General features: G+C 44.3%; 1 protein-coding gene across 2 annotated transcripts in view; it reads right to left on the bottom strand.

Moving 5' to 3' along the window:
* MEGF10 (multiple EGF like domains 10) overlaps window positions 1-13,475 on the bottom strand; it is a 177,518-nt gene that overhangs the window by 11,429 nt on the left and 152,614 nt on the right. For both annotated transcript variants that reach the window (XM_006927570.5, XM_045058512.1), the window contains exons 16-20: window positions 13,324-13,452; window positions 11,352-11,480; window positions 6,323-6,451; window positions 4,032-4,160; window positions 839-1,075 (exon numbers count right to left, since the gene is read on the bottom strand). In XM_006927570.5, the coding sequence (XP_006927632.2) occupies window positions 839-1,075; window positions 4,032-4,160; window positions 6,323-6,451; window positions 11,352-11,480; window positions 13,324-13,452 (753 nt within the window). The remainder of the gene's footprint in view (window positions 1-838; window positions 1,076-4,031; window positions 4,161-6,322; window positions 6,452-11,351; window positions 11,481-13,323; window positions 13,453-13,475) is intronic.

Here is a 13,475-nt window from a genome sequence, read left to right as displayed (position 1 = left end):
TGTGACCCACCTGAAATCCTGCAATAATTGCCCAAAATAATAAATACTTAAGTGTTCAAGTTTATGTGGTTACTTCTGATGGATAAGCAGGTCACTTAAAAATCTACCTTTATGGGGACGTGTGCCAGAGAGATTCTAAGGAGTTTTCTTAATGAACGGCTTTGGTTCTTGGTAATCCCACAAAACTATTTCTTATATAACTTGGTTGCTATGCAGTTAATGATGTGTATGGGCCCAGGGACAGGTTAGAAGGCACTGTGTTAAGAACCCAAGGCCAGAGACAGAAGACCTGCTCCATGACTTTGCCAAAATTATGGACACCTCCTTCTCTCCACTTCCTATCCCTGACATATGGCAAAAGCTTAGATGCCCAGGAAAGCTGCCACCAGGTTGAAATTCCCTAAGTCTAAAGCAACCTCAGGGATGCCTCGGTGGCTCAGTCGGTTAAGCAGCGGGCTTCGGCTCAGGTCATGATCTCGCGGTTTGTGAGTTCAATCCTCATACCAGGCTCCGTGCTGACAGCTTCGAATTCTGTGTCTCCCTCTCTCTCTGCCGCTCCCCTACTTGCTCGCTCTCTCTCTCTCTCTTTCAAAAATAAGCAAATATTAAAAAACTTTAAAGCAATCTCATAATGAATTCAATTTCAAAACCCTCCTAGAAGACAACGGTGGTCATTCTGCTCCTGTCAACATATAAAACACAGCTGCAACAAGGGATGTTTTCCCAACATACGCTTTCCTCCAGGCTGATGGACGGCACAGCCAAACACCCAGTTTCAGAGAGCCAGGATGAAACCTTACTTTTCAAGGAACAGGATGGCTCTAGGGACCAGTCTTACCTGAAATGGCATAGTCTGCATTCATGACCCTGAGAGCAGGGGTGTAGGTAACTGCTGGCATGCTCGATTCCTTTCCCTTCTGCTTCTGTCTATAAATAACGAACAGCGCGAGGAGGAAGAGAACAACCAGCACCAGGATGATGATGCCGACGATGGCCCCGATCTGATAGGAATCGGCAGGGAGAGCCGTGCTGGTCCTGCTCAAGCTGTTCAGATTTCCAACGATTATGACACCAGCTGGCCAAAGGAAAAGAAGAGATCTGAGCAAGGACAACAACCCGCCAGATGAATGTTTGCACTCTATTCGCACGACTGTCTCACCGTGCCAATGACTGGGTATGTTCAGACAGTGAAATGCTAATTCGGAAACCTTTGGAAACAGCAGGAAGGAAAAACAAACATTCTTCATTTGCAGATGCTCTTGGTTTGTCTGTGCCCAGAACAAGGCTGCTCCAAGCCTCAAAAATGAGACCAGATTTCCTGAACCCAAAGACCCCACACTAGGGTTTGGGAGCTTCCCACACACTGCAGATTAAATGCTTAGACCAGAGGCGGAATTCATTGGTGGTAACGACTTATCTAGTTTTTACCATGCTTTATTTATTACGCAGTAGCAAGCTTATGAAGGGCTTACTACTATCCTCAGCATTTCTTTTTTTTTTTTTTAATGTTTATTCAGTTTTGAGAGAGAGAGACAGAGAACAAGACAGGGAGGGGCAGAGAGAGAGGGAGACACAGAATCCGATGAAGGCTCCAGGCTCTGAGCTGTTAGCACAGAGCCCGACACAGGGCTCGAACCACGAGATCATGACCTGAGCTGAAGTCACTTAATCAACTAAGCCACCCAGGAGTCCAAGTATTTCTCTTTTTTAAATTCTTTTTGAGAGCGTGTGCACAGGTGCACCCCCTGCTTCCCCCCCGCCCCACAAGAGCGTGTGCAAGCAGGGAAGAGGGGCAAAAGGAAAGGGAAAGAGAGAATCTTAAGCAGGATCCATACCCAGCATGGAGCCCAACGTGGAGCTCAATCTCATGACTGTGAGATCATGACTGGACCCAAAATCAGGAGTCAGACGCTTCACCAACTGAGCCATATAGGCGCCCCTATCCTCAACATTTCTAGGAATAATTTTCCTTCCAAGGAAACTCCATCAAAAATCTAGTTCAAGATGAGGGTCTGCCTTATCCTAATTTCAGTGGACTCTTTACCCCAAGTTGTATTGTTCCATATAGTGATATTTTTTTTGTGTGACAGAAAGGTCTGTTCCAATAATAGCTGATGACATCACCTTAAAACCTTACTCGTTAATATTTAAACTTTAGCTTTATATAATTTCTCCTCGCGTCCCATCCAATGGGGACAGGAAAGCTCTGAAGTGGGAGTCAAGAAACCGGGCATCTAAAAAACTGATCCAGATGTCCTGAACTTTCCTTTAGGCACTGAAGGCTACAGTTTCACCATCTACAAACAAGGCACCTGGCCGCCCAGAAGGTGCTTCCAGCTCAAACGTCCCTGTGACCTCATGATTCTAAGCATTAGACCTCCTCATTAGAGAGCGTGCCCTGAAACACACAGCAGTGTGCACCGTGATCACAATGCATGTGTCCTGATGATGTGACTGTGGAACAGAACATCTTGTTGTTACGACAGACAAATACAATTCATGAACATGCAAAAGTTATTTAATGAAAGACAATGAAACAGGAATACATACAGAATGTACGTTTTAAGATGACTGCCCCACAACACGGTATGAATTTTCCAAAGCCCCCTAGAGCCCATGTGGTTGTTACCCTCTGAAGCAGAGTCACACATTTCAGGAGCTCTCTGGTGGCCACGCTTTAGAACCATCAGAAGAACTTTCTCTTTCTTTCGTTTTCATTTTCATTTTTTTTTTTGAGAGAGAGAGAGAGAATGCATGAGCAGAGGAGGGGCAGAAGGAGAGGGAGAGAGAGAATCTTAAGCAGGCTCCACTCTTAGTGCACAGCCTGATACAGGGCTCGATCCCACGATGCTGAGATCATGACCTGAGCTGAAATCAAGAGTCGGACACTTAACTGACTGAGCCACCCAGGTACCCCAAGAACTGTCTCAAAGGCCCCATCCGTTCCAGAATCAGAATTGCCCAAGTAGGACTACCTATCTGACCATTCTCAGGTTACTGTGATACACCCTTGTCAAAAACCATAGGCACAAGCTTCTTAAAAAGGTAAACATATGCCTGTCATATGTCATATGAGCCTATCATTCTACACCTATAAGTTTATCCGAGAGAAATGGAAGTATGTATCCATACAAAGGCTTGACACATTATTGTTCATAATAGCTTTATCTATAATAGCAAAAACTGGAAACAATCCAAATGTCCATCTACGGGTGGATCAGTAAACAAATGATGATATATCCATGCAGAGGAATACTGCCCGGCAATAAAAAGAACAGAAGTATGGATTCATACAGCAACGTGGTTCAACCTCAGAATAATTTTGCAGAGCAAACAAAAGCAGACAAGAAAGAGTACAGTGTGATTCTACTTACATGAAATTCTAAACAATACAAACCCATCTGTAGTTACATCAGTGGTTGCCTGGGGCCCCGGGAGCAGTGGTGGCAGAGAAGGGCATGAGGTAACATTTGGAGGGGGGCGGGGGGCGGGGGGCGGGGGAGGGATGTATTCATGATCTTTATTGTGGTTGTGGTCTCATGGGTATATCTGTTTGTCAGATTGTATCAGGTTATATATATACTGCATGCTGTACATATATACATTGTGTATGTATGTATATATGTGTGTATATACATATATATTTATATATATACATATATATATACATATATACACATAATATAATGGCATACATGCATTGCTTTTTATGGGTTAGTTATATCTCAATAAAGGTGAAAACATTCGTAGGCACAGCGGGAAGTTCCTGAGCTTTGGAATCAGACAAACGCGGCATCTAAGCCCTGACGTACATATAGCTATGTATTCGATATTAGCTACGTCACGTTGGGCAAATGACTCAACCTCTCTGAGCCTTACCTTCCTCACCCATAGGACAGCAGCAGTGAGGCATCCATCTGGCAACTAAACAACCAGCTACACCTTGCAGTGGAGGTGCAAATACTTCATGTTGCCTGGTACATGGTGGTTACACAGTTTGAGGCAGTAGGACCTTTTACTAGTATCCTTACCTTGATCACATCGCGCCCCCTTCCAGCCTGGGCTGCAGTAACAGGTCCCAGTGATATGGTCGCAGGTGGAGTTGTTCAGGCAGTCACATATCTGGCGACAGCCATAGCCATATGTTCCTGCAGGGCACTCTGAGAAGGAGATGAAAATCCAACGTAAGCTGTCCAGCCTTGGGGATGTGGGGCAAGGCTGTCTCTTACTATATGATCCTCTGTGTCTCAAGGGCAGCCCTTCGGGGGATCCTTACGCAGGCAGACCCACCCTGGAAGTCCTAGAGCTGGCCAGGATTCCCTGCCACATGGGATTCGGGGCCATGAGGCACAAGGCCAGACACTGAGCTCCTTGCCACAGCTCCTGACTCCTGCAGCTTCTATGTACCCACTTCCCTGATGGGTAAGTTGAGAGTCTGCAGAACCCAACGGAACTGATGAAGATCGTGAGCAAGGGCAACCTGAGATGACCCCGCTGGGCAAAACTGTGAGATAAAACACTGAAGAGTATGGACAAGAGATGGCATCCTTGAGAACGTGAGCACGTTCCTGACGACTCGGGGATCTTCCAAGTGGCGCATTCCGACTCGGATTAGCTGGGAACAGGGACAAGGGAAGGGCAAGTCTTGTTAATTTTCTAGGTAAGAACTTCATTTGCCATAGAATGGCTCAAAATTTGGATGTGCAAGTTGAAGCCTGAGAGACGAAAATACTGATATTTTTATGACGCACTCTTTATAAGAGTTGGGTGTGAATTTCAAAGAAGAGTCAAATCCAAAAATCATCACCAAATACTGATGTTTTCTGTAAAGTGAGCAGCAGGGGGCAATGTTCTATTATTATTGGAATTCTCTGTCAGTGTTTCTGTTTACAAAAGAGCATCAGGAGAGTTCTCCAAAAATAGGGATATTTTAATTTGATGTTCAAAGTAATCACGGAAGCACTTAAGCAGCTTTTATTTAATAAGAACCATAACCGGTCTGGCATTCAAGGGAAAGTCAGTTTAGAGTCTGTTCTGATTCTAGGTATGTGCACATATGTTTAGACATTTATGCACACATACACACACACGCATACACATACACACACACACACACACAATATTTACATACACGAGGGGTATGCAGGAAACCGTGTGACTCAGTACGTGTTTCAGGATGAAATGAATAGCAGTAAAAAACTAAAATTGGGACATCCGTTTCCAGGCTGATTCCTGGAGGTCACTCCTGTTATATTTACTATACAGGAAGATATGCAAAAATAACTCAAGGGTTTAGTACACAAGACTGAGACGACCTGGATATTCCAGGGGTGCTGTGAGGTGCTGCTGGGGTAGAGGGAAGGCGATGGTTTATTGCCAAAGCCCCGTCCTGCTGATCTGCCTTTCCGGCCATAATGCTCCCACAGCCCTGTAATCTTTGCTGCGTCCTTCCCAAGAGCGCCCTCTCTGGTAAGCAAGAACGCTCCTGTCCCTTTCTTGTCATCTATGATAAAAGACTGAGCCCCATTACAGCTCTAAGACCCTATTTATTCATTCTGAATATTGAATGAAAGTCACAGAGGAAAGTAACAAGAGACTACTTTGAAATACTCAATCTAAACCTAATTTTCTTATACCCTGCAGACGCATAGCTGTAGCGGCAGAAATGGCAAAAAAGGCTGCGTAATTCCAACAGAGCATATTTTTCTGGAGTGGGATTTTTACAGCAAAAAATTTTAAGGCGATATATTGTCTTAAATGTCGTAAAGACCGAGATGCACAGTTGCTAGGGGAAACAGTAGAAAAATACTATCTAGCAAAGGTTGTCGGAAGGGGGGCAACGTTTGCATGGACCTCATTCCACACCCACTGAGGGGCTGGGAGCCCCTGCCTGCCTTTTGTGCACTCAGCCTGGCCCCAGAGAATGCATTCTCCTCCAGTGTGGACCCGGGCTCTGACTCTGACTGGCTCGTAACGCCCTTGAGCAGCCACGTTCCAAAAATAAGCAGGAGAGTTAGAGAGAGCCAGGGTGAACAGATGGAAAACCTGAATTCTGTCTTCCTTCTTGGAGCCACACCCCCTCCACCCAGAGCACTGATTACTTACCCAGAAGAAGTTTAGGGGGAAAGAGAGCCAGCAAGGACCCCGAGGTGGCCAGCTCTCTGGGAGGGTTGACCGTAACGGTCAACAGTGCTAGTAAGTGACCAGCCATCCATTCAAACAACTTGACAGATGCAGGTCCTGCCTTCATATTGTTCAGGCATGTAGGAAAACGGATTCTAGGGGAAAATACCAACCAGACGGGTCACCCTCCCGTACTTACTCTGTTCACAGCGCTTCCCCATGAACCCGGTCCGGCATGTACACTGTCCCGAGATGTGGTCACAGTCAGCTCCATTTTGACACTGGCATATCAACGCACAGTCCTTTCCATAAAACCCCAGAGGACATCCTGTGCAGGACGGAAGGACAGCAGAGTCAGAGGCTGCTGAGGAAAAACACAGCTCTTGCTTCCCACTGTTTGTGTTTAAACCTGAAAGGTTCTTAGCCACTGGAGAGTGAATAAAGACAGTAATGCAGATCTCAGCTTGTCACAAAGGCTTCTTTGAAGTCCCAAGATGGGGCGCGTGCAAGGAGGTCATAATTCATGAGCAGGAGGCAGAATGGTTCCATACCTGGTGCTCCTGGAGACAAGACTAGTATCTTCTGACAAAGCACGCCATCAACCCCGCGGAAGTATGGGGGCAATTCCTTGCATTCTTTCCCTGAACTACTCGACTCCTGGACTCAAATGCCATGGACTGAAATGGGTATTATATATTAAAATTACCCATATGCTTTTACTTACAGCACAGAACGTCTCTCAGTCTGCGGCTAGCCCTGTCCACCGTATCTGTCACTGACTCAGATAACATCTCCTTCACCAAAGATATAGAGTAGAATGTTAAACTCAAAACAAAACAAAACAAAACAAAACAAAAAACAGCACTTCATAGGTGCTTTGTAAAAAAAAAAAAATCCATAAACCTAACACTGCTGTATGATTTTCCAGACCCAGACCTCTTGGCTGAGGACACACGTAAGCCCCACGGGCTGTCCTGGGCCAGCAGCTGCCCAGCAAGGGTGTGGGCTCTCTGGCATAACAAAAAGTTCAATACAGGCTGCTGGGATGGCTACTTCTAAGTATCCCATGTGGATTTTTATTTTCTCTTTTTCTAATGGAGGTTTTAACCAAAGTTCAACTTCCAAGAAACAGAGGCAGAGCACAGATGCCAGCATGCAATGACAACTGCCATTGCCATATATTTATTTAGCACCTAATCGATGCCAGATGCTTTGCATGCATCCTCTCACTGAATCTTGACCGCAGTGCAGACACACAGGGATGGGTATTCCTACCTATAGCTGGGAGCTCAGCCCCAAGCGCTCTAAGTCACACAGCCAGCACACTCAGGCAAGTCTGGCTCCAGACCCCATGTCCTTCCCACTTTCTTGTGCTATGTCCATTTAAAAAGGTCCTCTGATTAAAGTAGACCCTAATATTGGAATGCTAAATAGTAATGTGTAAGTAATTTTCTCTAAGTAGCTGAAAAACTTTCTATATATACAATCTTGGCAGAATATGCCTGAGACAAGATCTCTACTTGCCAATGCTCCCTTTTGAACAATGGCTCAAGGTTTACACCCACTTCCAGGAAGTTTCAAAACACTTGTCCAGCCTATTCTCCAGTTTTCTAATTAGTGTTAAACAAGCGATGCCCAATTGTTTCATTAAATTTTTTAATGTTTATTTATTGTTGAGAGAGAGAGAGATGAGCAGGGAAGGGGCAGAGAGAGAGGGAGACACAGAATCCAAAGTAGCCTCCAGGCTCTGAGTTGTCAGCACAGAGCCCGATGCAGGGCTCAAACTCAAGAACCACAAGATCGTGACCTGAGCCGAAGTCGGATGCTTAACTGACTGAGTCACTGAGTGCCCACCTAATTTTTTTTTAAAGATTTTATTTTTGAGTGACCTTTACACCCAACATTGGGCTTGAACATAAGACTCTGAGATCAAGAGTCACATGCTTTAATGACTGAGCCAGACAGGCACCCCAAGAATTGCCTAATTTCTGACCTATTTTTCTTTCTCATCTCATTTCTGGGATTTCTGGGTGCTCATCGATTGGGAGAATAAATATTGTTGAAATTTCAGTACTACCCAAAGCAATTTGCACATTCAATGCAATCCCAATCAAAATTGCACCAGCATTCTTCTCGAAGCTAGAACAAGCAATCCTAAAATTTGTATGGAACCACAAAAGACCCCGAATAGCCAAAGTAATATTGAAAAAGAGCGAGGCATCACAATCCCAGACTTTAGCCTCTACTACAAAGCTGTAATCATCAAGACAGCATGGTATTGGCACAAAAACAGACATATAGACCAATGGAATAGAATAGAGACTCCAGAATTTGATGCACAAATGTATGACCAACTAATCTCTGACAAAGCAGGAAAGAGTATCCAATGGAAAAAAGACAGTGTCTTTAACAAATGGTGCTGGGAGAACTGGACAGCAACATGCAGAAGGATGAAACTAGACCACTTTCTTATACCATTCACAAAAATCAACTCAAAATGGATAAAGGACCTGAATGTGAGACAGGAAACCATCAAAACCCTAGAGGAGAAAGCAGGAAAAGACCTCTCTGACCTCAGCCGCAGCAATTTCTTACTTGACACATCCCCAAAGGCAAGGGAATTAAACGCAAAAATGAACTATTGGGACCTCATGAAGATAAAAAGCTTCTGCACTACAAGGGAAACAATCAACAAAACTAAAAGGCAACCAATGGAATGGGAAAATATATTTGCAAATGACATATCAGACAAAAGGCTAGTATCCAAAATCTATAAAGAACTCACCAAATTCCACACCCGAAAAACAAATAATCCAGTGAAGAAATGGGCAGAAGACATGAATAGACACTTCTCTAAAGAAGACATCGGATGGCCAACAGGCACATGAAAAGATGCTCAACGTCGCTCCTCATCAGGGAAATACAAATCAAAACCACACTCAGATATCACCTCACGCCAGTCAGAGTGGCCAAAATGAACAAATCAGGAGACTATAGATGCTGGAGAGGATGTGGAGAAACGGGAACCCTCTTGCACTATTGGTGGGAATGCAAACAGGTGCAGCCACTGTGGAAAACAGCGTGGAGGTTCCTTAAAACATTAAAAATAGGTCTACCTTACCACCCAGCAATAGCACTGCTAGGAATTTACCCAAGGGATACAGGAGTGCAGATGCATAGGAGCACTTGTACCCCAATGTTTATAGCAGCACTCTCAACAATAGCCAAATGATGGAAAGAGCCTAAATGTCCATCAACTGACAAATGGATAAAGAAGCTGTGGTTTATATATACAATGGAATACTACTTGGCAGTGAGAAAGAATGAAATATGGCCCTTTGTAGCAACGTGGATGGAACTGGAGAGTGTTATGCTAAGTGAAATAAGTTATACAGAGAAAGACAGATACCATATGTTTTCACTCTTATGTGGATCCTGAGAAACTTAACAGAAACCCATGGGGGAGGGGAAGGAAAAAAAAAAGAGAGGGAAGGAGGCAAACCATAAGAGACTCTTAAAAACTGAGAATAAACAGGGTTGATGGGGGTAGGAGGGAGGGGAAAGTAGGTCATGGGCATTGAGGAGGGCACCTGTTGGGATGAGCATTGGGTGTTGTATGGAAACCAATTTGACAATAAATTTCATATTAAAAAAAAAGACTCTGAGATCAAGAGTCACATGCTTGAATGACTGAGCCAGCCAGGCACCCCAAGAATTGCCTAATTTCTGATCTATTTTTCCTTCTCAGCTCCTTTCTGGGATTTAAAATTTCATATTATGATTAAAAAAAGAATAAAATGATATATTATTGGGGCACATGGCGGGCTCAATCAGTCAAGCATCTGACTCTCGATTTCCGCTCAGGTCATGATCTCATTCGTGGGATCGAGCCTTGTGTCAGGCTCAGCACGGAGCATGGAGCTGCTTGGGATTCTCTCTCTCCCTCTCTCTCTCTGCACTTTCCCTGCTTGTGCTCTCTTTCTTTCTCAAAATAAATAAATAAACTGAAACCAAGTGTATACTATTATTGGTAACCATCATGCGTGCTTTCCCGTGCTGTCTCCTTTATTCATTTGAAGGCAAGAAGATAGAGAATAGTCTTTTTTCTCCCTGACAGTGCTGAGCTGTGGACTACTTTGCACATTATATCCTATGATGGTAAAAACCTCACAGAAGAAGAAATGGTTGGGGCACTATGTGATATAAAATGGAAAAAAGAACGAGTGGTTCTTGAAGCATGATCCCAGACTGGCATCACCATGTGGAAAGTTGTCAGCAATGTGAATTCTCAGGTCCCACCCCAGACCCAGTGAATCAGACACTCTGGGAGTGGGGCCAGCAGTCTGTGTTTGTCATGCCACCTGGGTGACTCTGGCGCTCACTTAAGTTTGAGAACCACGGAACAGACTCTTCTCCAAGAGCACACATTACGTCGGGGAGCAAGGCTTGTGATCTTCACTGTCTTTCTAGCCACAGTCACTTATCCCAACCTTTGTGCTGTTGGAATAAATGACAGGGTGGACATCCATGTAACCACCACCCCACTTTGAACCATTATATAGAACATTTTCATCACCCTTCATGCACCTTCCCAGTAGATAATCCTAACAGATCAATTTGTTTGTTCTTGATCTTCATACAAAAGGAATCACAGGGATGTCTGGGTGGCTCAAGCGGTGGAGGTCTGACTTCGGCTCAGGTCATGATCTCACAGATTGTGGGTTCGAGCCCTGCATGGGGGCTCTAGGCTGTCAGCACGGAGCCGGCTTTGGATCCTCTGTCCCCCCTCTCCCTCTCTGCCCCACCCCCTTTCACACTCTCTCTCTCTAAAAATAAATAAAAACATTAAAAAAATAAAAGGAATCACATACTACAAAAATGTGTACATATGTCTGTACAAAGATACATGTATTGATAAATGATAGGGAGTTTGGTGCATATACATAGGGTCTGGCCAAAGGAGAGTGAGGAAAGAAACTGCACACCATCACATACAGCACTGCTCCACTTCGGTGTCCTGCAATGACATACAGACAGAAAACTTGGAACGTGACAGCTCATAACCACACAGAGGCAGTTAGACGTCTAGTGGTCACGGCGGAGATGAAACAACACTCCAACGCCAGGAACCCTGGGTGAGCTCAGCTCTTGCATGCAAAGGGCGAGGCTTGGTTCCGTCCCCCTTGGGTGTGGCTCCCTTGGTGAGTCTCGGAAGGCTTGTCACTTACTCTGAGTGCAGTACAGCCCCGTCCAGCCGGGAGTGCATTTACATTCCCCATCATAGGCGCTGCAGAAGGCCCCGTTGTGACAGTTGCACGTGTGGATGCAGTTCGGGCCCCAGTGGGCAGGCGGACAAGCTGAAACCACAGCACGCATGGAGAGTTCGGTTAGAGCCTGGAGACCAGCACCCAGCAGAGGGAACTCCGTCCTGCTGCCCATCTCCTTGCATATGGGAGGTTAGCGGTGTGCATCAGGACTAAGAAAGCACGGTGCTCCCAGACTGACTAATACCCGGATGGCAACATTGACTGCAACGGCAACCATCATTACTGCCACTGTATTCATGGACAGACTGCGGAGTGAGGCAGGCAGAACAAAAAGTATCTACAGTTCATAGATTTACTTGCCTAACAAATGCACGCTGAGCTCCTATGCGCCCAGCACTGTTCTAGACACAGAAGAGATAGCAGAGGACCAGGCAAGGTCCAGACCGCCCTTTGAAACCTTATACAGTAAAACCTTGTTTTGCAAGCATAATTCACTCCAGAAACATGCTTATAATCCAAGGCACCTGTATATCAAAGCGCATTTCAAGAACCATTGGCTCAGTTGTGATCATGTGACGTTGGGCATCATGTGCTCCTTGTATTGCAAGACATCGCTCACCAGAGCCACTCCCTCAGGGAAGGCTTCCCCAAGGAGAGAACATTTAAGCAGAGATAAGATGGACAAAATGATAGGACTAAGAAAAACTAAGGGATCTGGTGTCACGTAAGTCACACACCAGTCGCTCTGCTCCAGAGTTGTCACTAGAGATTTGTTTACAGTTTAAGGTGTAAATTATACGTAAGAATTGGTTTACTCATGAAAATTCTTAATTGCATGAAGCAGAAAATAATAAAAGGAAATCATTGGAGGGTCACTGTCCATTTAAGAGCAAAAAGAGCTTCAGATAAAGTATCTGTGAAATAATATCATATTATGGGGTAAAACGATTTGATTTACCAAAAACAAACAAAAAAACACACAGAAAACCTTTTCATTTGTACTAATGCTTTGAGAATAAACCTGCTTTGGGGCACCTGGGTGGCTCAGTCGGTTAAGCGTCCAACTTCGTCTCAGGTCATGATCCCAGGGTTGATGGGTTCGAGCCCCGCATCGGGCTCTGTGCTGACAGCCCGGAGCCTGAAGCCTGCTTTGGATTCTGTGTCTCTCTCTCTCTTTCTGACCCTCCCCCACTCACACTCTGTCTCTCTCTCTCTCTCTCTCTCTCTCTCAAAAATAAATAAACATTTAAAAAAAACTTTAAGGAATAAACCTGCTTAAAATGAGGACAACCATTGTATCTACGTGAGAAGATGGGTCTTAGCAGAACCAGCTGATCATTTCAAAACAAAAAGAGACCAAACCATCATGCTGTTTACATTAAGAGTATACAGTGATGTATGTTAATTATTTCTCAATAAAATCGGAGGAAAACAAAGCAGGACCATCTATAATTTTTATTTGGTTACCCAGTAGGGAATATGGCCCATTGGAGATAGTAAGTCTGAAGTAAGTAAAAAATAGAAAAAAAATTCTCCTGAAATTGTGTGCACCATAATTTGCCCAAGAACAAGGGAAAAATGATAGGTGATGTTCAAGGTCTGAAATTAAACTTAGAATGGATTTTCTGAGCCCAATACCCTCATTTTACAGATTAAGAGTTACTGAAAAGTGAATAAGCATGCTACCCATTTAGGCTCTTTGCAAGACCTTATTTGGATTTAACATAGGAACACTGCACAGAGCTCTTAGTGGGGGAAACAGCCATTTAAAAATTAAAATAACGTATATCATAATTATTCATATATTATTTCTTGATTATATAAACACTCTAAACTATAGTGTATAGTGTATATACTAAAGTATATAAACACTTTAGTCCTAAAGAATTTGAAAACCAGTGAAGATCAATGGTTGTTCCTAAATAAGACTTACGTTGAGAGCAGTCACTGCCAATCCAACCCGGGTAACACTGACAAGATCTGTCAATGGGGTTACAGGTTCCATTGTTGGTACAGGTACAAACCCCTGCACAGTTTTTCCCAAATCTGCCGCTGGGACACACTGTGAATAAGTTTTAGGTCAGT

The sequence above is a fragment of the Felis catus genome, chromosome A1 (genome assembly GCF_018350175.1).
Source record: "Felis catus isolate Fca126 chromosome A1, F.catus_Fca126_mat1.0, whole genome shotgun sequence".
NCBI classification, from domain to species: domain Eukaryota; kingdom Metazoa; phylum Chordata; class Mammalia; order Carnivora; family Felidae; genus Felis; species Felis catus.
Note: the sequence above shows the minus strand (reverse complement) of the source record. Positions and strands in the feature narration are given on the sequence as shown.